Source organism: Tinamus guttatus, unplaced genomic scaffold (genome assembly GCF_059628265.1).
Source record: "Tinamus guttatus ecotype Peru unplaced genomic scaffold, ASM5962826v1 Tinamus_guttatus_pri_ptg000033l, whole genome shotgun sequence".
NCBI lineage: Eukaryota > Metazoa > Chordata > Aves > Tinamiformes > Tinamidae > Tinamus > Tinamus guttatus.
In genome coordinates this window covers 4,034,831-4,059,983 of record NW_028288567.1, presented here as the reverse complement: position 1 = coordinate 4,059,983, position 25,153 = coordinate 4,034,831, and the positions used below count along the sequence as shown (strand labels likewise).

The following is a 25,153-nucleotide window of genomic DNA, read 5'->3' as shown; positions in this document are numbered from 1 at the left end:
CTTTCACTCATCAGTCACTTTCACTTTCTTGTTTCAGACCACCTCCTTGTTCAACACTGCTCTCGCCATCACTCTCCTTGTCCCAGTCTTTCATAGATGCTCCCATCATGAAGTCATCGCGCAGTATATTCCATTCTGGCCCCTCTTCAGACTTCTTTTCACCCTAAATATTTGAGGGGAAGAGAGGGAAATGAGATGAATGTGAAAAGGGGACAGTCAAAGATCAAAGTTGTTCAAGCAATCAAAGTATCTCACACTTTCAAAATCTGCACCAACAGACACACTGCAGGCTACTTATGCAAATTGATACAGAAATATGCAGGACAATCAAAAATGATGCTAATAAGAAAACCTATTTTAACCAACTAACACAAAAACATGGAAACAAAACAGTTATTGCTCATGGATGCAACAGTCAACCCTGGGCATGGCTTGCTTTATTAAAATCTTTCTTGGCAATCAAAACGGATCCATGATATCATTTATTAACCCCCAGGTGCTGCTTCATTAGAACAGTTCTTGGCACATTTCTGCAACACAAATAAGGATTTAATAAAGGCTTAAAAACTCCAAATTTAATATTTAACATATTTTGCGATATGTGAACCAAATCCCCTTTATGTGGATTATTACCTCACTACCTGGGCTTGTCACATGGTGCAAAGCTGCCTCTAAAAGAAACCGAAAGTTAATCCACACAGCAAGCCAATGGCACCTTACTCCAAATTTCCTACTTCTTGCAAGTGGACAAACTGAGGCCACACTGCATTGACTGGTGAACAACAAAGAAAGGCAGCAAGAGCTTAGTTTTACATTAGTGTTCAAAAGACTGCTAGACTGCAGTTCTCCAAGTAACAGAAGGTATTTGGGCAGTGCAACAGCCCCATCCTGTGGTAACAGTTTTAAAGCACAGCATGAAGCAATTCCTACACTCTTAGCGTTACATGCTGTGATGCGTCATGTTCCCCACATTCTTAATGTAAGAAAATACTCAAAACTGTTCCACCTACTAATGGAGTATTTCAGCAGTTTGGGTCCTAGTAGTAAAATATTTCCCATGCACGACATGGCTTAATGCACAGTAAAGAAACGAAAAGTATTTCTACCAAACACTAATCAGGTACAGGGGAAAAATAATTTACTTTTGTAGGGCCTTTGAAACAGAATTATACAGGCATCTCGGTGCTTTTCCTGCCCTTCCTGCTCAAAACAACGGGATGCAGCTGACTCATCACAGACTAAGTAACTGCCAGCCGCTGATGGTGGATGGGGATAATCTGTTACAACATCCCTCTGTGTTAATACTGCTTGATCAAAAACAGTAATTGAATTGGGAATGCCCCTCATTGAGATGTCTTGGCAGATGTCTCTTTGCCTACTGGATGCAAAAACTGTAGTAAAGATGATGGTTGCAGTCACTGCTCATGCCTCTTCTTTGTACAGCACATCCAGAGCAATAACTGTTTTGTTTCCACATTCTTTTATTAGTTGAAGCAAGTTTTCTTATTACCATCATTCTGTACTCCTGGGAATATGGAACACATTAGAACATATTAAACTCATATTCATGCAATCTCTAGGAGAAAGCAGCATAAAGAATTTAACAGCAAAAGAAATAAGGAACAGAAAATGCAGACCCATCGCTATAAATCCAACACAACATAACACACCAACAGAAGCTATGTGGGTGCAAAAAGCCTGTCAGCCAAACAAGACATGTACTTTTAACAGCCATTCAAAACAGAAACAATCCTTTAGAGATGTGACTCGCTCTACGGTTCTTTAAAATGATTTCTTTCACAAAAATAGGATAACAAGCCTTAACGCCTTATTTCCCAAAAGGAATCTCCCAGGGCCCAGATCAAAAAAAGAGCAGCTCTGCAACTGTTCCTCAAGATACTTACACATGTTTTGGGTTATTTTTTGTCTGGAGAGCGACTCTCATTAGTGTGTGTTCCTAAGGATAACTCTCCCATCCCCAAGAGCAATGAAAAAAAACAGCAATACCCTGTTTCCCTGGACCTCTTAATCACCACTACCTAAATGGGTCATTGTGTAAAATTTGAAAAATCCAAATGAATATTCAAGTTCTCTTTTTTTTTTTTTTTTTTTTTTTTTTTTTTTAAAAAAAGGGATCTTTTTCTGAAATGTCAAATAGTATTCGGGGGGAAAAACAGACATTCATGCTTATCCACACATCCAGGGGTTTTTTGCTTGTTTGTTTTTAAAAGAACAGGACAGAAGCAGTATGTTACGATCAGCAGTGACAGGGAAATGCTCACATTTAGAGAAGCCTGATGCTCAAATTCATCACAATCTTATATTTGGCAGGAGATTAGTCCTGCTTCCCAGCCAGGTCAGGAGAACAAGAGGACAAAAGCAGAACCTCAACAAAAGAGCCATGCTGATCCGACACCGCATTACACACTATGCAGTGAGCCACAAAGGTTTACACAGACACTGAGGAGAGACAGAGGCAGCATGTCTGTGCCTGAGAGATGGAGATTAAATGCTTGAAAGCAAATATTTAATCAATTTTAAGCATGCTGCCAAGTGAAGGAAAACCCACGTTTTGTATCTTCATTCCTAACTCATTTACTGCTCTATTTTCCACTAGAATAGAAGATACAAAGTCTTTTGCATTAAGTCTTAAAATATGCAACAAGACTATTTGTAGAATTAGCAATTAGTCCAACTGTAATATCACTTCCCAACTCATATTACTTAAAAAAGTTAATGTATTTGGGTTTTCAATGCCATAATCTAGTTCATCTGAATAAAACAAAACTGATTCTTGGCAACTGGAAAATAAACTAGCTTTCATTCCATACAGCTATCTATGAGTTTCCAGTCAGCTGTTCATCCACATCTCCCACATTCCACTACAACACTGAAGCCTCCTTTGAACATCCCCAAATGAAAACAAAACAGGCTATGTAAATATTAGTGTGTGCTGCTACATAAAATGGATTCCTCGAGTAAGATAAAAGGTGAAATAACCTCCCCCCTTCAAAGAAGAGAGGCATCTGAATGGTTCTGTTCCCTGCCTTAAGTAGTGGAAACCTTATAGAAAAGATGTGGGGGCCAAAGGGAAGCAGCTTCTAAAATACCCCAGGATATTTATCACAGATGCACGATGATTTACTTGAAGTTGAAATAAGACAGAACAAAATATGAAGTTGTGGATGCTGTTCATGGATGCCCCATGAACCCATTCACGGGGGCCGGCTGACACTCATACCGAGGAGGGAGAAGTTAATGAAACAGACGCTGCCCTGGCTGCTTGCGGCTCACCGAGGCTGACAGCATCGGTTCAGCCTGGCACAGCAAGGCTCTGAGGTGGGGACCTGCTTCCTGAACTAAGCTTGCTTTGAAGACACAGCTGCAAAAATCTGCACCAGGACAAGACAACCTATATTCCTCAGCTAAGCCCTAAGAAAACAGACAAAGCTTAGGGCTGACACACAAAGAAACTGCTTGTCAGGATGTGTTTGGATCTGGGCTGGGATCGCCTTCTGGATACTTCTGAAGGAATCGATCTGTGAAGGCCTCACGTCACTAGCAGCAGCTATGCAGCTATCTAACTAGGAATACTAGGGACAGGAAACCAAATGACCCTGCAGCCTGTGTGCCTGGGAAGGCACCGTAACTGGGTGCCACAAGACCACTCTCCAGAAGCAAGAACGACCAGCAGCACTCGGGGCTTCCACAACTCTGCTCCACGCACAAGACGAGCTGCCAGAGCCTGCAGGGGCACCTCTCTACCATCACATACAGTAAGTGTTTATTTGCACCTGTCAAGGAAGGAATTTCTAACATAAATACCTCCGGAGCAACCATTTTAGAGTCTTGAGAAAATGTTTCCAAAGCATCTAAATTGCACTGCCTGCCCAGCTGCCTACATTTTGTTTGGGATACAGGGAGACTTTTATCACAACAAAGGAGTCAAAAAAAAAAAAAAAAAAAAAAAAAAAAAAAAGCATAAATTGTAAAAGTGCATTCTCACACTCATCTGGAAATTACCCCATCCCATGAGCACCATCTTTCTCCAAATGACCAATGCTATTCTGCCACCCATTCCCAAGCAAGCTGCTTTCAAACCACCTCAAGGGACCCAGCTCGGAGACGGCAGGAGGGATCCGTGCGAACCCTCCTTGGGAAGGCCCTTGGAAGCAGGGCCGGGGATGGAGCGCAGCATACACAGTGCCCTAGGCTCCACCTTTCCAAGCTAAGGGAAAACACATTCCCTCTAGGCTGCGAGCAAATTAATAAATAACAATAAAAAAGCAGCCTGCAGTATATAAAATAACTATATAAGTAGAATCTGAGTGCAAAGATTAAAAGAAAAAAATACCCCTTCATTAGCACTGTCTGCTGTTCTAACTGCTTTGAATCATAATATCTTAACTATAAGAAAGCTTCCTATATCCACCTGATCCTGAAAAGAGAGAAAGCCACAGGCCTGAAAACAGGGACTCTGTTCTCTACCTGCAACTGTCTTGAATCCTGAGACGAAGTCTCACACCAACACACTGAATTTTGGAAAGCGCTTTCTAGCTCGTAGAGGTCTCTTCACTTCTGCAGTAACTCTGCAAATCATTTGCTCCTTAAGGAAAGGGCCACTCACCACAAATTTACAGCTCTCTAAATGACAAATTTAACTAAACTGAGTTGCCTTGGGCCATGTGAAGCGACACTTCATTGCAGGCATCAGCAGCAGCTCAGGAGGTTTATTCACAGTGTGAACCGCAAGGTCCCTTGTGCACACTGCAATCTGTACTGACACTTCCTGCAAACAAGGAGAAGAATGGATTCTGCTTTACAGTGTTTTGAGTCCTGCTGCTCCTGCTCAAGCTTCTCTGCAAGTAAAACCCTGGAATTACTACTGCAAGACAATGGAAGCACAACAAATATTGATTTTCATTTTGAGCCCAGCCAGAAGACCACCCAGAACCTAACAACCCGCATGAGGCATCTCCCCATCCTCACATCCTCCTCTGGGGTTTGCTACAACTGGGATGTGTGAATGAGAAGGAATGCTTTGGATTGGCATGCAGAGGCTTAAACACACAGCAACCCATGAAAGGTCAGAACTGAATTACAGAAACTCTAAAAATAAACACTCGTTTGGACTTAAGCAATGAAGCAAGATCACCACTACCATTATTAAATGCTCAACTGAAAAGAAGAATAAGAGAAAGCACTAACAAGAGAACAGATTTCTTTAAGCCTGGGTCACTAGAAACCTCATATATTGATATTTTTGCCAGAAAATTAAAAAAATAAATATTTAAAAAATTCAAGTTTAACATGGGGCTCCTCTGAACGCAGGAAGCTTTGCAGTCTGCACTGTTTGCTATGCTCCAGTTCCGACATCAGCCATCTATGAAACCCTTCCATAACACATGTAATTTTGCCACATGCTGCCACAAGGTAGAGCTGCTCAATGCTTCATTACATTTATTTTTAAGTACTGATGGAAGGTATGGAAGTTTTACATCTGGGGGTTATTCATTAAAAAAGAAAAAGAAAAAAAAAAGCAGCTTGTATTTGTTGTTCCATACAGCACTCTGCCCCTTCCAGAAGGCACGCAGCTACACACAAAAAGGGCATCAGTTGAAACTGAGACCTCAAAGGTGTTTCAAGAAATACAGTAAGCTTCGCTCCTTCCGATCTGTGGCTTCACAGCTACACATACACTTTTCCCACCATCACAAAAAGACGTACTGTTCAGTAGGCAACAAATAAAAGTAAAACCAAAGCAGTCTGCAAATCATTACAGAGAAGATACCTAGACAGAACGAACACATTCATCATATTAGGTTATCCTGCAACACATTTTCTCAGAAAGATTTCTGATAATGTTCTCAGCATGCCATCCCTGCTCATCTTCAGTCACATTTGTTCTTTTCTGGGGTAAAAGTACTTATATGTGTTTTTACCTTCACATTTGTAAAGACAACCACTGCTATCTTGGTATTATTTTTAATGCTCAAACCCTCTTCTTCATCTGTAAGCCTCTATACAGCTTACATGTCTAATCCACTTGAACCATAGCATCCTTAGGGGAAGGACAATTTTAATACTGATCTCTGTCAAGAGTGATCTTGACAGAGACCCAATTAACTTTGTGGTTAAAAACACTGATCGCCACCTTGTATTAAGCACAAAACATGTTATACTTTCGCTCCTTATCCAACAACAGTTTGTATAGAAAATTGTATTCCAAGTACTTGAATCACAAATCCTTCCTAAGAAACTATGTAAGGTTTAAAGTAGCCACAGTGCTTCACAGAGCATCTTAATCCTCACCTAGAAAAGCAGAGCTGTTCTTTAGAAACAACAGTGTAGAAGTAATAGAAATGAGAGCCGTCTGCCAAACCCTGTTCATTTTGTATCCCAAACATGAGCTAGCATGGGTAAATATCCAACAGCAAACTTGCATGGACTCACCAGTAACTTTCAACGATGTTCCTAAAAGCAGAATAGTGAATGAAGAACTTCTATTTGTAATGATATGTTTCAAGGTAACAGAGGGAAGAACAAACTCTTCCAGAACCCCTTATTTCAGCTCATAAAGAAGCACTGCACAAATGGCCTCTATCCATCAGCTGGCCCTACATTTCTTCATGTGCGTTTCCTGCAGTAATGAAGAATCACGGATAAAGAGCAGCTCTCACTGTGCACATTACCCAGATTCACAAGACTCCTTTTGCAAGCTACCCAGTTCTGTGGTCCTTAAGCTGTGCCTGGAAAACATGTATGTCATAAAGGTTATTTCTTACAGGTCATGCTTAAACCATCCACTGTTTTATCATGATGCAGCAAAGCAAGTTGCAAAAGGTTGTCTTTAGCAATGGAGACTATGATAATAACAAAGTTTCCTTAAAAAATGATCTCATGTCTTATTAGGAAGAAGTGGGACACCTCTGATTTAGGATTTCCGCTTGGGTTCTGAAATGAGTGCAGTGATCCAAAAAAATGGATTAAAAAAGGCAAAAAAAAAAAAAAAAAACCCACTATAGTGAATTAACTTTTTTGTATTTACTGAAGTCTGTATGACTGCGAAGCTCCCTGAATGGCTACACCTTCCTCCAGGTTGTTTTTAAGAGCAATTAAAACTAACAAGGCCTATGCCATATGCCCACAATCCCAATCTCTTATCTTACCACCTCCCTTCTCCTCATTTCCTACTCCTCCTTCGAAGTTTCTGCATGGGTTTTTCACAATGCCTGCGGGTTAGAAGGAAAGGCCACATACAGAACACTTCAAAGGCAAACTGAAAAGAGGTCAGTTTTTTTCCAAGACAATGATTTCAGCATTATATGCAGTAACAGAAAGTTTAGAACAAGCAAAAATCTGTTTTAAGCTATCAGTGAATTTCAAAAGCAACCATTAAAAACAGTGAAATTCTTCTATAGAAAAAAGAGGGAAAAAAGAAAATTCAGCAAATTTAGCCATTCTTCCAGTTCGACCTATCAATCCTGAACTCTACCAAGATAAAGAGAAGAGCAGATGTGTGTTAGAAAGGACCTCTGTGCACATCTTCAGCACTCCAGAAAACAGAGTATTTTATACCTTAATAAAACTTCAGAGTAAGGGAATCACCTTTCAAGATAATTTGCAATAAAAAAACGCTCAGAGGGAAGACACAAAATTGTTCAGATGACAATCTCCACCCTTCATTACTTCCAGAAGAGAACCTTCTCTATATAAACACTTTGAGAAGTTAAGATATATTTTCTCTAATTATATCACCATATCTGTAAGAGTTATGAATAAAAGCAGCACTTCACCTTTGTCTTTATAAGGTTTCCAACTTCATTTACTAGACAAAAGTGTAGCTTTTTTTCTTTTTAAGCTCATTTTTCTTTAAAGGAGGCTGTGCCTACAATCCTAACTGTGAGATTTGCTCAGGAACAACATCTGTTGACTCTTAAACTGACTCAGTTACACAAGTCTATAAGCAGAAGTACTTAATTAATGGAGTTTAGCCAGTTAGAACAAATGTTGGGGCAACCAGATAGACAGCTGCTTGACATTTAGGGCATTTGGTAAATAAACAAATCAAAGAATCGGAATTTGAAAGTGAAAGGTTCCCAGAAGAAAAATAACCTAAAAGATCCAGGAGAAGAAACAGCTTTCTGACACCATGACAGGCAAAAATATCCAGAATATTAAAAAAAAAAAAAAAAAAAAAAAAAAGTTTTCCCCAGCTCTACTGACTTTCACAGGCTATTAGGCCTTCAGTCAGTAAACAACCACAGATTAAACTCAAGACAATTTTCCATGAAAAATAACTTTGCAGATCAGAGTTTTAGACTTCAATAAAGCAATTCTAATGGGATTATACAATTTGGATGTCTGTGCATTGTGTAGTTACAGGAAGATCAAAAGAAGATGTATACCACAACACGTACAAATGTACCCCTCCCTGTGGTTGTTTTAGGCATAGTTTTATTGAAAAACAGCCCAGCAGCAGCATCTGGGAAAACAGAGTAATAGCAGAGTCATCTATGCACTCCTGATCAAATAGTAAACGTTCTATTATAAAGTTTCCCATACTTCAATTCCTTTAGACTGAAGTTTCTATGCAGTCACTTGCTTCAAGCTAAACGTTTGCTGGAAATCTGAACTTAGCCTTTTTCAAAATGAGATCAAACTACAACATTTTGTCAACAGCTCTAAGGAAGAAAGAAAGAAAGAAAGTCTTATAGGCATCCGCGAAAACCTCCTGTCTTTTTTTTTTTTTTTTTTTGACTTAAGATCTGTCCTGCACTGTCAAGGGAACAAATGTGACAAGAATATAAAACATGAAAAGGACAGAAAAAGGTTGGTGAAAGGACAGTAAAAGCATTTTTTCCCCTTTCTGACTTCTGATGAAGGGTAACAGAAGGCAGGCTGTGGGATACTGGAAAGGAGAGTAGAAGGGAAAGAAAAAAAAAAAAAACACAACAGGGAGAAAAAAAAAAAAAAAAAAAAAGAGAAGGTGAAGGTGGTGAACCTGGTGAGATACTGCCATGACACAACATAACCCTCAACCCCTCCATTCTGGAGCTGAATCTACAACATCAAGTTCTTGACCTTCGAACAGAGACACATAACCCTGGCAAAGACCAACACTTCCACATAAGCAGATGTGCACAGTGCTAACTCAGATGTTAGGAAACTGAACTTCTATATCCAAAAACCCAAGCGTGCTGATGACCGGAACTGAGTGAACCACTGTGTCTTCCTATAATCAGATTTAAGAAATAAAAAGGTTAGCAATGAACTTTTACACATTCAACTTCCAAAACCACACAACTACACATCATCTTAAAGAATGTAAGGGTGTTAGGATACAGCAAACTGATGTCAACCTATATGATATTTATCCATAAAGGTTTAAATTAGTACACAATATGCAATTAAGTAGACAAACTACTGGGACAAGTGCAAAAAGTTACATTAAAAACATGCAGGCATGTAGGAGGTCACCTTCAGGACAGCATACGCATTTGGAAAGCACAGATATAAATACTGGATTCATAAAAGAATCCAAACTAGAATTTCTGTGCACGCCGTGGGAAGACACTTATTAAATTCAGGAGAACAAATCTACTCTGGTTGCAGCTGAACTAAATTAGTATTTGGCTGCCCCTTCCAATCTGCTGGAACGCACGCGCACGTAGTCACTCCTTCAGTCAGGTCTGCAACGCCAGTGCACAACAGTTGTAGCAATAAGTTACTGCTGCTCTTCCACTCTACAATGTCATTATCACTGCTGAGATAAAAAATTTCAAGGTTAAGAGGGGTGTTGATATACAAGAGTCACTAGTAGAAATCTATGCTTTCTAGCATACTTCAGAAAAAAATATTTCCTACAGCAGGTGGAAGCAGTTGGTCACATTCCTGTGCATCTAAACAGGTGTATGGATGAAAATAATCAACTTTTTTTCCATAGTACAGAAATGTATAAAGTAGAATGATATGCCAATGGCCACTACTTACTGCAGCTGTAAGAAAGAGCAGGCAGTGCCACATGTTTTAAATAGACCTGACTTCTCAACTGTAAACACACTTATGCCCTCATCTGACTTGACGAATACAAGTTCTCAATCACTCTTCCATTACAGCAAGATGTGCTACCAGTCAGAACAGGAGTTAGAATTGTAGTACTTCTACCCTCAAACAAACTTGAAAATACTGCTTAGAATTAACACATTTATGGATTTTAAAAAGCTTTTTGAATAAAAGAATATCTATAGCCAATTTGACTCTAATCATCTGTACTTCAATTACTTACCAAACACCAGGCTCACTTTATAAAATGAGCATTAGCCAGAAGAAACTTTGGTAGAAAACTATTTCAGCTCTCAGTCCAACTCTAGGGCAAGCACTGAATAGCCTCATATGAGTAACAGGTGATGTGAAATAACACTTGCAGTCCTTTCTGCAGATCTTTCCTCTTCTGAATAAGTTATTTCAGAATAGATACTATTTTGAGACCATTTAAATGTTCTGCAGCAATTTTGGCATGAGAAAACTTACAAGTTGAAGCAAACATGGGCAATACAGAAGACCATGCTTCAAAGACTTAATTCAAATTTACATCTTCACACACGCAGACTATTCTTGTCACAAAGAATATTTGTAATTGTCATGCCAGTATTTACTTCCAGTAATATCCAGTAATGCTAGAGTAGCATTACAACAAATATTAACAAATGATAAATGAAAAGCCAAGAGAAAAGTTTTGGTGCTTCTGCTGCCATCATGTAGTGAATGGTCCTGCTGGAATTGACATGCAGTGGGGTACAAGAGCTGAGTCTGCTCTGGAAATGTTAACTCTGAATGGCTTCGTTTTCCATACAGCTAAGACTTCAGTTCTCATGTAATTCTCTGCATCAGTCAACATGTCTCTACAGGTCTGAGGGATCAGAAGCTTCGTTCAAATCTTAGAAGCTTAAGCCATAATACTAACAGTGCCCAGAAATTTAAGGACACTTAAAGCATCCCGTGAGTCTAGTCTAATTCACTGGAGTTCTGGACTTGAATTGGAGCACTGGCTTCCATTAAAACTGGAGTATGTTATGTACATTAGCTTAATCTGAAGGTAATAGGTAGGAGAATTGGAATTAGGCTCACTACAGCCACATACAAAACATATCCTCAAAACATACCAGAATATGAAAAGTAGAACTCTGTAGCAGGAGAGTTTCTTTGAAAAATCCTTGGTTAAAGAAACACAAGGGTGCTGGAGAGCAAACATTTTTCTAATAAGGATTTACCATAGTCTGTAATTCATTATCATTTAGCTTCAGATCACCAGTTCCAATTAGTTACAGGTTAGGCCAGAGGAACAGCTGAAAGGCTATAGGAGCGAATTTCACAGTTTCAACGCTCATATAAGAAAGAAGCATCAATGACAAATGTCACCTATGTTAGTCCCTGGGGTGGAGGAAAGTAAAGGACCCTTCACTGCCACCAGCTACAGCTGTATTGGTTCTGCGGTCACAAAGCCAGCTTCAGCTTCCAGGACTGGAAAGGCAGCACCTCCAATATATGCAATTTTTTAAAGCAGGAACTTAAGAATGGATCCCTTAAAGTATCTTTCAAGTGGGCAGTAGCAAGATACAACCAACAGACATTGCCCTGAAAACTTGGTCTATAAAGAATGTGTTGAACAAGGCCAGAAGTGCCCTCTACCTCCTGACAAATGCTATTTAAAAAACCAAAAACAAACAACAAGCCCGTGGTATTTTTAAATTATCACATGCTTCTCCCATATTGAGAGGCTTTCAGATAAGAGCTGGGGGGAGGGAAATTAAGTGATTTTACCCAGAGGCAAACACTATGTACAGTACCTTGGAAAAAAACAGGGAAAAATATTACACAAGTCAGCTGGCTCAGCAAGGATTAAGAAATACCTTGATAAACAGTTAATGATATGAAAGGCAAAGCCCTTGGCACCAGCTCAGAAAAGTAATTGCTCCCATCTGGGCACGCAAAACCTGAAAGAGGGCTACAGTTTCAGATGGCAAAAGTAATTTTTTACAACATTATAAACTTTCTTTCATATCTGTACTGGGTGAGGGCTGGAAATTCACACCAAACTGTTTAGACCAACAGCTGAAAAACCATGCACGACCATAAGCAGCAGAGTCCCGCCAAGGGGCACAGGTTGCCCGTTTTTCCTATTTGGAGAAGAAACTAAAGATAAAGAAAGAAGAAATTTTAGAAGTTGGCTGTACTCAAGTGATAAAACTCAGTGCTATAGATGGGCCTTTACAGAGCATATATTTTCCTTTTTCATATGCATATACATATATACACACACACAACACTAAATCAACCACAACACAGCTTTGTAAGAGACTACAACACATTGGAAAGAAGTCGCTACCCTTTAAAAAGCATGGCAAATCTTGTACTCACATACAACCTCAGAGAGAAAGAAAAATAAAGATTAGTCTTGTGAATATGCGAATATACTCAACGCTTGTTTGCATAGCATAAGGCTTAGGAGAGGAGGAGGGAGAAAAAAAAAAAAAGCTTTCACTGGGAAAATTTTATTCTGCTATTTTTCTTGCTGACTGCTTGTTTTGTGTGGGTGGGGTGGTGTTTTTATTGTTCTGGACTGTATTTTAATTGATGGCAGTTTGCCTAGATTTTGGGATTGGCATCTCTTCCATTGTTTATGTTGAAATAAATAAATATATTCCCCCTCTTATTTTTAAGAAAAGAAATCACGCTATACTCAAGTGCTAAAACTGAAGCAGGCTGCTACAAAAAACACACACACACAAAAATCCCACACCTACCAGATTCCTACTCCAAGGAATTTACCATCTCCTCAGAGACCAGTCTCATCCCAGCTTCCCACCCCTTGAAAAACCCACAAAGGCCAAGAAGCAAAGATACTACTGCAGGAAGTCAGCAGTAGCGCTCAGTGTCAAAATGTTTGTGTAATTGTAAGGAGACTAAAGATCAGATTCTAGTCTCAACCATCAAAATGCAAGAGAATAGGAGCTTGCTAAACTAGTAAGAGGAGTTCTCCAGAGAAATTAAAGTGGATTAAGAATAGCCTGGTCCATTAGTGAATGAAGAGTCACTGCAAAAAGTAAAGGGGAAGAGGGTTGTCTACAGGGGCAGATACAGCCATTCCAAAAAAAAGCAAGTATAGCTTTAAATTCATGGTGAAAAATCTCTCAAGTTTTAAGTTTTTGTTCGGGGAAACATGAAAATGCACCAAAAAACCCCAACAACCAATCAGCATCCAAAACATTATTTCCCCAAAGCACCTAAACGAAAATGTGCTGGTCTGATTCTGGCAGCATCTGTACATCTGCTCTAGAATAAAGAAACATTTGAAAAATATGTTTTCTGGCCTACTAATTAGAAATTTACCCTGCTAAAAATCTTACACAATTAAAAAAAGAATCCTAGTTTTTGCTCAGCTCTTAGGTCATTGTCAGCCTGCCGTGTTTTTGCAGCTGATATATAATTTCCATGGTTGTCAAAGTTAATAATCCTGAAAAGCCTTTAACAACAGTAGTAGTAGTAGTAGGCACTCCTATTCCACCGAAGTTCTTTTGCTATTCCTGGGGAGTGAGAGGGTGGGGGGGGGGGGGTGGAAAAAAAAAAAAAAAAAGGGGAAAGAAAAAGGAAAGAACCATACATGCCCCCCACCCATCCAAACAAGCAAGCTGGAATTATTTAAGGAGAAATAAAGTGTCAGCACCAAGCTAAATTGTTCTCATTATCCAAAGAATTTTAAAAATACTTAAATATTACACTTGCATGAAAATTCTATGAGCTCTTCATGCCAGGCAGTGTTTCAGCATGCTCCCCAAGTGCACACAAACAAAAAACATATGACAAACTGTTGTCTCCCAACTGATTAAAGTATTTCTCTTTGGCACAGAAAAGCACTTAGTTAACTGCTGTGAGTCTGGGCCAACAGAAGTATTCCACCCACTACCAAGCACAAAGTTCAAACCTGAACACAAACACACTTCAAAAAATGGGCAACTTCTGAAATATGAGCAAGAAGAAGACTAAGCAACTTGTTTTCAACTGCAAGCTATTTGATGAGTTGAAAGAACTAGTAAAGAGTTGGATGAATCCAACAACATTGCCTCTCTCACTTGGGGACGTTTGGAAAAATTAAAATATGTTAAAATACTCTTTCCAAGACATCGCATGTTAAATACGACCACACCAACTAACATGTACAAAATTAGGGAAAGAAAAATCCTACATACAATGTCCATTACGTCTCTTAATAAGCTGTTAGTATAGTTTCTTTCCAACATACCACAGTTTCATTCAATCACATCAATTTCTTTCCATCACAATGTTCATTTACAGGTCAAAGCCTTTCAGGCCCAGACAGATACCATCATCAGAGCAAGGGAATTCCAAATGCCCATAACTGCTCACACACAAGTTGTATGGTCTGCTGTAGCACCTAAAACCCACAGTTACCACAGGGGACACTGGGCCTTTTCCAGTATTAAAAGGCAGTTAGCTAATTGCCCAAATTGCAATTTGACAAAAACCTATTAAGACCTAGCAGTTTCTGCTACATGCATGGTACAAAGCCCAAGAGAGAAAACATGCTCAGAGATATTCAATCCCCCATTGGCTTCACAAACCCCAGACACTTGGCTAATAGCTGTCCTGGAGAACAAACATATTAATGGATAATAATTACACTGGAAAAAGATCCCACATTTCACTAAGATGAAGCCCACCTCTTTGCTTTTTGCTGCCTTTCCAGAGGGATTCTGGTTTCCTTTAGCGCCTTCCATACTTCGCAGCACATCGATGAAGTCTTTCTTTGAAACCGATGACATCAGTTTAGCACGTTGCCTCTCAGACTTCCCAGCTTTCTTCACCTTCTCATCAACATTCTTCTGGTGTGCCCTGACAGCATTAAATAACTGCACAACACCTCTGGGAGGCAGGCAGGGGAGGGAGAAACAAACAAAACATCACCTTTTACATCAAGTTGCCTTTCCCAAAAAGAACCTTCTACCAAAGCCTCTACTCAGCGCAGAGGCTAGAAGGCTTCTAACTCCAAAATAGTTACTTAGCACCTTGCCTTAGTTAAGAAGTAACATTCACTACCATGTAAGAGGTGTTCAGTTTTCACCTGCCTTTCAGCAGGTGCCTTCACACCAACTGCTATGAACTGGTGACCAACAAGTCACTTAAAGGCAGATGTGCTCAAGGCTCACAAGCTTTAGCCCTGTAACTACTCAGACCCCAACATAAGGATGGTACATTGACCCAAGACTAATGCAAGAGCACATACCATCCCCAAAGCATGTTATTCTTCCTACAACTAGCTGTTAAATTCCTTGAACAGGATATTAAGAATAGTGCATGCAGGGGAGCAGGCCAGGAGAACGAGTCCTGTAAGGAGACAAGCACACGCAGGCAGAACAGGAGCGAGGCATTTAGCTAGTTCCGTGACATCAAGCTACTGTAATGCAAAACAGGCAACTGAACACAAGAAAAGTGAGGCTGGTGAATACTGTATGAAGAAGACAAAACAAACACAAAAGAGATAGAAGCTATTGTTCTGCATTTTAAAGCATAGAACTAACAAAGCGAGGTGCTGCAGTAAAGCACTTCTGCTAAGCAAATATTACATTCTTGTCTAAGTTTTTATGCTTTCATAAAGCTTCTGAAATCTTTTGCTGAACTTGATACTGTACAATGTGGACCTGTATATAAATCACTCGGCTCCTGCTAGTCACTTCTTAGGAGTTCAATCTGATTGGAAACAGATTACCCATGCTGGCTTTTGCCCCCCCCGACACACACTTCTTTTCCTCCTGTTGAGATAACATGCATTTAGGGAAAGTATTCAAAAGAGAAAAAAAAAAAGAAAAAAAAAAAAAAAGGAAAAGGAAAACCTCTTACCTCGTGGCAATTCTCTGAAGATTTCTCTCTCTGTCTCTGTCTTTGACAACATCTGGCTTCACTCGGCACATCATTTCCCACTCCCGCTTTTTATCGAGCTGTGTTATAAATATTGTTATGTGAAAGAACATGGAGCATTTGAGAATGTAGCATTTTCTGATGGAATATGTAGCAAGAAGGGAAAATATGATAAATTAACAAAGCTCTGTTTGCTGGAGGGTATGGGGAACTCTAGAATGTTTTTATAGGGCTGGACAATGGGTCTGAAGGAAGTTTCTAGCGCTGACGCGTAAGGGGCCCCAACCAAAACTCAAACCAAACCTCTGTAACAAAAAGATCAGTCACACCACAATGACGCCTCCGGCTGGAGACAAGCAAGAGGAGCCTTGGGAAAACCCAAACACCTTCACACTGACTGCTAGGGACGAGGGAATTATTCAAAGAGGGCTTTCAATCCAATCCTCCGGGACTTCATAAACTGATCACAGAGGAATTTATACATAATAAAATCCTGGACCTCTCAAGACAGAGAAGTCACATTTTGGGCCTCAAGAATTTTACCTCCTCTGCTGAATTAATCACTACACAATTCTGATGAACATAGCCAAGACTACACAGAATAGAACCCAATCAGGTAAAACAGTACTGGGACCCAGTGGAGAAGCACTGCCATGTACAACACTGGTCCTTTGGTGCCTGAAACAGAGCTTCAAAGCATTAAAAAAGGTATCGTTTTTCCCCAATATTATCAGTGGCCACAGCAATGCTGGACATATTCCCATTACAATAGTAGAAAGTTGTGTTTCCCCAGCCCTGGAGCGAGTAGTGACCTTTTATTATTCCTTCTAACAATTTAGTAGTGTTCTAGTAAGGGCAGCGTAGCACCCAGTCTGTATGACACAAAAAGTCTTTCATGGAATTATAGAGTCCTTATCTTTATAATTCCAGGCAGACTACTATGAACACATGAGTTTACGACCATGCTTTGGCCTTTGATCGAAGTACTGCCCTATTCTAGCTTCCATATTCTAGCTTCCATCAGCAAGAAATTAATAAAAGGCAGACTGTTTTCAAGAATTTTTTTTTAAAAGGTTGAACAAATCAGTTTAGAGCCTTGCAGCCCACCTCTGCTTTGCAGCACTGGATGAAACTAGGTATTTAGGTAACCATAATCAAGGAAATGCTTTACTACAGTCCTCTGTATGTAAAAGGCAGGATATGACCTAATCACAAAATTCCCAGAATATCGGACAGGTAAGTCTATAATCCCATTAAAAAAGAAGTCGTAAGAAGACACATTAAAAGTCCTGACATATACTCCAAAAAGAAATCATTTATAGCCTGGAATTCAATTCCCATCAAAAACAACAACCACCACCACCACGGAAGTTTGTCAACGTGGTTTTGTTTTCTTCACAGCAATTTCAGAACAGTAAGTAATGCAGAACACTGTCATACTAATAAATAAATGGCTATCAGGAAAAGCAGTGTGGAGAACCCACGCAGTGATTCACAAGCACATGAACAATTACTGCAATTTCAACCCAGAGTCCTTTGACTGTGGAAGTCACAGCAGAATTTAATAGAAGAAAGTTTACTAAGCTTTCTCCCTCTCCTTTGCTATGACAAAGACGGAATTATTTTTGCTTACAATGTTCAGAAAGGCACTTAGACACTAGATTAATAGTAGCCAGCAGGAAACTGAGCTTCGAGCAACTGTTTTTCATTTCCTCAACAGCAAAAATACCTTAGGCTGAGAGTAAAACTGACTATGATGGTCCTGCTGCCAAAGATAAGTCCAGAAAAAAAAGGTAAAAGGCCTTACAGCATGCCTGCCTTGAAAGTCAAAAAATTCAAGCTGCTTGAGATCAGAGTGAGGAAAAGATTCCAAAATTGAGAGAGAATCTCCAAATGCTCTCCCAAATCCATCCTTAGGGATCCTGGGCACATACATCATTATCAGACTGTGACTGTACAGGGAAATATGTTGTCTCTTTCTCACCTTTCTCCTCTTCTCCAATCTTTCCTGTTTTAACTTTTCTCTCTCTCTCTCCAGTTTCTTACTCTTAGCCAAGATGGTGGATTTATTCTGTGGAATCTTTTTGTTGAGCACTTTGGCCATGGCATCTGCCCAGCCTGCGCTCGGGCCAGCTTGAGAATTTGATGCCTCTCCCACCGCATCGCCACAGGTTGCCGTTTCATCCTCATCATCTCCCTCCAGGGCTTCACTTTCTGAGGAGTAGCCATCTTCAGAGAGCCCTGAGCTTAATTCAGAACCTAGGGAAAAAAGCAAAAAAAAAGTATCAGAATTTATTTCCTCCTAGTAAAGACCCATCACTACTCAAATTTCCTCTGAATATAAATGAATGTTATCAGAGTTCAGGTCCATGCACTGCTTGCTGTAACAACTGATTCCTCTACACAGTGCCCAATAAAGTAGGCACCACCACAATGAATTTGTTGGAAAGTTTACCATGCAAGTGTTTGCTCCTTTCAGCAGTGATTTAAAGTGACTGGGGTTGAGTAAACAGGATACGACAGCATTGGTAAGGTCTTGAAGATTCAAAATCTCGGTTTCCAAGAAAAAAATTCAGTACCAAAGAAACCCGATATATTGTACACATACAAAAGCCCATTCACGAACATATGTATATACTTGCATACAAACTGCAACAGTGACACCTAGTGTTTAAGTGCATGTAGCCAAAGTGCTTGACCTGAAGGAAGGGTGGGCACTTCTGACAACAGTGAGCCTTGCGCAAGGGAAAGGGAGCCAGCAGATTGACTAGGGAAAGCAGCAGGAGCACCTTGTGAGTGAAGGCAGTTCTCAGGTGCGCCCAAAGCAGCCAGAGGCACCGAGACTTCTGGCATGAGTAACTGCTCAATCTTTAGACACACACACACAAATATTTAGACTTACTTCCTCCATATTCTTAAAAAAGGCAATAAAAGTACTGGGCTTTGGAATCAAGAATAGAGAACAACAACAGAGAACAGCCAGCCAGATGCCTACTCAGACCTGCATGAAAAAACTTCCCTCTTCAGTCTGTTCACCAGGTCAAACAGCAAAATAAAGATCTTCAGCTGTAAGGGTGAATAACTGCAATGAGCCTCACTCAAGTTTAGAACATACAGAAACATATCTGGTTGTTTCATTACGTGATGAGTCCACTGAAAAACAGCACATAAGAGTGCCCTGTCATTATATGTTAGTTCCACTAATATTTGTACCACCCACACATTCTTAATGTTTTAATTTCTTGTATATCTTTAAAAACCCCAAAGCAAAGACTGAATGAAGCGAGCTCCTGCATAACCTCACTAGCAAGGAGAGTTATCCAGAGATTCTGAAGTACCAGCTGCCTGCTTTTAGTCTAGCTAACACCTTCCCTTTGGAAAAATATACTTAACTTTAGAAAGTTATTCTAGCTTAAAAAAAAAAAAAAGTTATGTTCTACTGAACCAAGCATTTAAAAAAAAAAAAAAAGAGTTAAAAATGTTAAAAGTTAAAGGTGATTAAAGGGTGGAAGTTTTTATCAGCTAAACAAACTCTTAAAAGACAGAGGCCAGGACTGCTTGAGAAAATCTAAAACCACGCAGACAGCACTGATGACAGTCCAGTCCTCCTGTTCGTTGTTAATCAATTCTGTATTTATTTACTTGCTTTACAAGCATAAACACAATCTGGGGCCAGACTAACTCATTTTGCTGCCACCTCCATTTGTCTTTTTGAACCAGCAGTAAAAGAAACTAGCAGCAAAATAGTCACATTAATCAATTTAAAACAAAGCCTCTAAAGCCCAGACATCAGATGAGAGAAAGGCACTTGGTCAGGAAGTGGAAAAAAATCATTTGACGTATTCAGTAATCACTAAAAGCTGCATCATCTTCCTCCTATCAATATGTCCTCATATGCTGGTTTTCAAAGTCAGGATCAAACTCCTGGATGCACAGAAGCAGATACACGGATAACAAAACTCAACAGGTTTTCAACCCCAAGCCTTGTCAACATCCTGTTTTAAAGTCAAGAACTAATTTGTATTTGTGGCTTCTTATGCAGACTAATCTAAGAAAGGATACCTAAAGTCTGAACCTGAAGTCTGTGCACTGTTTAGTAACAAGTACTACAGTCAACCTTAAATATTACTACACTTTAAAAATAAAATCAAAGAAGGAAGGTACAAAAGGACACATCGATTTTCTTTTTTATATCCCTGTCTCTGCCAATAGTGTTAACTATGAATCAGCTAATGGCCCATCCCCAAAAGACAGTGGAAAAGGCACTGAATGGGACTTTCAACCATTACAGGAGGGTGAGCTTCAACAACCAGTCACGGCTTGTTTGGATACATCAGAGGATGTTTTGGGTCAAACCAACTTCAATGTGATGGGCTTTATCAAAAAAAAAAAAAAAAAAAAAAACACGTAGAGCCGAGTTCCAAAGGCTCAGGCCTGGCCCAGCTTCCACATAGCAAGCCGTGACGGAGAGGGGGGCAGCACCCCACGGCTCCGCTCCTCACCACCCAAACCTGCTCGGGGAGCACCACCACGCGCAGAGGCGGCTCCCACAGCCCCCGTGGGGGCCCCAAGGCCAGAACCGCCACGCGACGAGGCCGGGGCGGACGGCGCCTCACGGCAGTGGAAGGGGGTAGACCTGGTGCCCGAGTGGTCCGGGCACGGCGCTGCCGGAAGCCGCGACAGCCCAAGGCGGCGCCGGGCCCCGCCGGCCCGAGAAGGGAAAAGACCCCGCGCCCCCGTGTCCGCCCGGTACCGCTCTCCTCCTCTTTCTCCCCACCGCCCGGTACCGCTTTCCTCCCCCCGCCCGGTACCGCTCTCCGCCTCCTCGCCCGCCGCGACCCCACGTCCACGTGGGTCCGCCACGGCCGCCGCCATTTTGACCATGGCTCGCGCTCGCTAACCTCTTCCGGCGCGCCCCCCGGAGCCGCCAACTGCGCGTTCCGCCTCTAAAAGGTTCCGGGCCGGTGAGAGGCAGGCGTTGGGTCGGTTACAAAAACGGGCAGTCGTCGGGAGTAACTTAGCACTTAAAAACACCTCAAACTGCTAAAGTGTGTGTATGGGGGAAGGGGGCTAGCTAATGCAATATAATCAGTTTATTACTCATTTTTTGCCAAAGAGAAAAAGGGGATATATTCGTGAGCTCTTAAAATACCGATTAGGTGACGGGACATGAACAGCCCGGAGAAGGCTGGAACAGGAAAAAAAAAAAAAGAAAGAAAAGAAAAGAGAGAGAAAGAGAAGTAATAGAGATGGCAGGCTATTTTAAGAAGGAAGTAGGTAGCCCCATGTTTTATTTTTCTTAACTTCTTGTCAATAAAAATCACTGTCCTGTGTTGCTTTCCTGGTAACAAAGAAATACAAATTATTTCCATGCTTGAAGCCCCCCGCTTTTTCGTTGTACTTACGGGTTCTGTGTATGCCACACAAGTCAGCGCTGTGCAGAAATTCCTGAGCTAACTCTGAAGAGGCAAAGCAGCTGCCTGGAAGGCATCACGCACCCGAAACACTCTCAGTACTTGAGCCGTGTCTCTCCAAACTATGCTGCAATGTACCTTGTCTCAAAAGAAATATAAAATTATAAAGCAACCACAGCTGCTTTTGAAGCTTTGCTTTTGAAGGGGCGTGGTTGCTGGGCCGCTGGTGGCATCTGACAAAAAAGCTCAAAGGATTGGTCAGAGTTGTGAAAGGACATGAGGGACTTTCAGAGCTTACTGCAAAGATTCACGACGCACAGGAGCCTCAAGGTGCTCTCTCTTGCTGGGCTTTGGTGCCAGGCTGATGCTCTGCTTTGATGCTGTTACCTGCGGAGCTGCTAAGCTAGCTCAAGAGCTTTGCTGAGCTGCCTGGTGAAGCTCTTGGACACTGGCAAACTGGCAACTGCTGTTCCAGAAAAGACTCTCGTGCTCATAAATCCTGCTCTACGCCAGGAACTTCAGTGGGTGCTATGGAAAAGAATTCTGAATTATTTTTTGATTATTTTTGGTAATTATCAAAATAACTACACAACCCAGCAGGCCCAGCAGCACTTCTCTGTGTATGTTTTTTTCTTTTGACAGCTGGCAGAGTATAAATCAGGGCCCTAAAATAATGGCACTCAGACTGTGATTTGAGGAAGGGCTGAGATAAAGGTGCAGTCTTGGAAGTTGTTGTTCAATCCTCAGTTTTGAAATGAATTAACTCACTTTCTCACACTCCTCAGGAAAAACAAAACAAAACAAAACAAAAAAAAAACAGAAGAAACATATTCTGGAAAGCCTATCCTAGAAGCTAAGGCAAATGCTCTGTCTTTTTCCTTTCAAACAACTGTATGGGCGTCATCTCTAAGCATATAGCACAATGCACACGTAAGTATTTATTATCAGCATCTCAGCCATAGTGGGGAACAGCCACGAGAAGGAAGCTGATCTGAAGTGGTGGGACTAAGTGCAAAGAGGCCTTTGCCTCAAGATCTTTGTTCTTAACTTTCAGTATAATAGACTAAACATTATAACTGTAATAATGTCCAAAGAAGTGTATGTGTCAGCCCTTGTTCTGCAATGGAAAGTGTCAGTGATTTCCATCAGAACGGAGCGCTGCGGCATTCTCAGGTTTCTGTGGAAACTCCCCTTCCCATATGTGGAAATCTTATTATCCAAACAGCTTCATGTGTCTGATCTGTCCTGTTGTATTTTCTTTTCCTGCTTTCCCTTGTGGCTCCTGCCATTCTCTTCCTCTTTGCTTGGTGAACAAATTGCCTTGAATCACACATATCCTCGGAAGAATTGCTCTATCAGGTCCAATGGAGGCTGAATCCCAAGCCAAAACAATAAACTGCAAAATCTTTGCCACCTTGTGAGTCACATCCACAGCAGCCTGATTCCATTCCTAAAAGAGATCAATAGCAACGGAAAACGTTAAAGGTGCCACAAGATTTAAACGTGTTTTTTAATTTCTATTTCTTCCGTTTAGCTGGAGCTATGCATCCTCTCAACTTTTTTTTTTGCATTCTTTTTACCTTTGCAGATGAAGAAAGAGGAGCAATTCTTCAGTGAATAACAAAATCGCATACTTTCAGATAAGAACCACTGTTCTAATCACATATTTAATAAAACCCATAAAAACTGGCATGTAATAAGTCATCATAAAACACCACATAATGCTTTGCAAATGTTTTATATCATGAAAATCTAGGCCAGTTCCTGGAAAGGTTGTGTAGAAACTTCCTATTTCTTTGAGTCAGTCCTGAGCCTCAAAAAAACGTAGTGCAGTAAAAAGAAACATTTTGGGGAGGACAGAAATCAGACAGGGAGTGTTAAGTGTAACATTTTCAGATCTCTTTGCCTGAGGTTGTTCCTCACTTTTAAGCATGAATATGTATTTTGAGACCTAGATAAATACTTGTACAACAGTTAACTATTTAAGCAGTGAAACCCGTAGAAAAGCCTTGGGGAAAAAGAACTCTCCTGTGCTTAGAAAATGGTTTTGATGCTGAGACACAGAGCCATAGGCTGAAAAATGATGCTAAAAAGAAATTGTGAAATCTCACTCATTGAATGTGGCAGATTATCACAGCGCATATGCCCAGGGTAATGCTGGGTAATCTTAAATTGGTTTTCCTAATCTTTAAGTACTTGAGTTTGCAGCTCTCACCGTTATTTAACAAAGTTAATTTTATATGTAGCTGTTGCTTATATTACAGCAGTTTGCAAGCAAAATCAGGGTTCCTTTTACAATACATCTCCCTGGCTTAAGGGAGAGTTCCTATTGAAATGTACTATTATTTTCTCCAACATTAATACAAGAAAATGAAAGAGAGAGAAAATGATTTAGAAGACTTGGTAACCAAATCCTAAATTCCCTTTTAATTTCTTCCTCATTAATTTCATTCATTCATTTAGTACTGTTTCTAAAACTTTTGATTATCACAGTAGATCGCAGGCTGGGTAACCCACCTAATCCCTATATTCCATATGAATGAATTATGACAGTGAGATGTTCCCTGACTTAGTCAAAACATGCAGTAGTAACTGGAATATTAGGGAACTCGTGTCAGTTTAGCTACAAGTTACCATTTTCTGAATCAGAGGAATTAGCTGGAGTTACAGAGACTAAATGAGAAAATGGACTTGTCTCACAAAATGTGCTATTATGTTCCAACTAGATTTTTAGTGTTAGCAGTCTTGTCAAGGAGGACTGGGTGAAGAATGAAGGTGTTAATGAATATTGTATCTAAATCTACAAGGATTTAAGCGTTTTGTTTTGTTTTTATTATTTATTTAAATTATTGTCAGCCATGTTCATCACATCTGATAAATATATAGAATTTTCGGTAATATTTTCAAAAGAGACAAGAAAAAAATGTGTAAATGTGCAAATTAGAGAAGGTGGAAAAGTTAGGTAGGTCTCAAAAGTTCTCCCCTTCTTTGTGGAAATCAAAAAAAAAATATGCGGCTTGAACTTGTGTATAACAAAAGGTAATTCAAATGTTTAATCCCCAGATAAGAATGAATTTGTCTAATTATGAAAAAAAATCCAAGAAAAGTGGCTTAGTTTGTGTCCTTGAGGATTCTGCAAGTAGTTCCTGTAAATTCTGACAGTGTGACTGTCTCAGGAGTTATAAAGCAACAAATTACAGAAGAATATCTTTCCTTAAGCTGATGAGTTAAAAGATAAGCTATTTATTACTACAGAACAGCCTCAGGGAAGTGTCTGTACTTTTTTTTTTTTTTGAAAAGTTTATTTATTTGTTATCTGCATCTTTTATGCTATGTCCTGTTATTATCTCATTATATTTTACTCAATATTCTTACTGAAGAATTCTATTCTTATTGAATAGACCTTGCTAGCAGTTAGGATGATCTTCACAAAATTGGGCAAAGCCTCACTACAGTGGATTCACACAGGCTGTAGAAATTAGGAAAAAAAATAGGAAAGAAATTGTTACGCTCAGATGCAGACAAGTTATCTAAAACCAATATTGTAGCTACAAAGTAAAGACTGTATTACTGCAGGATGAGGTAATACTCTATCACATAGAGCTAAAGAAAAATTTTATAAGTGATTATATGTCATGCTGTATTAGCTTCATTTTTAATAATGTATTTCATTTTACTATAAAATATAGAAATTTGAGTGTTTTTTTTAACTTGTATTTAGCCTTTACTGTCAAACTCACTTGCACAGAATGAAGAATACAGAAAATTGCGTTAACAACTGCATCTATTTTTACACATCATTT

General features: G+C 40.0%; 1 protein-coding gene across 1 annotated transcript; it reads right to left on the bottom strand.

Moving 5' to 3' along the window:
* RRP15 (ribosomal RNA processing 15 homolog) lies at positions 1–20,842 on the bottom strand. The gene is made up of 5 exons (XM_088532151.1): positions 20,748–20,842; positions 17,921–18,195; positions 15,919–16,016; positions 14,742–14,943; positions 1–163 (listed from the first exon to the last, which is right to left on the bottom strand). The coding sequence occupies exons 1-5, from the start codon at positions 20,818–20,820 to the stop codon at positions 11–13; spliced, it is 801 nt and encodes a 266-aa protein (XP_088388277.1). The 5' UTR covers positions 20,821–20,842; the 3' UTR covers positions 1–10.
* Between the last annotated feature and the right edge of the window lie 4,311 nt (positions 20,843–25,153).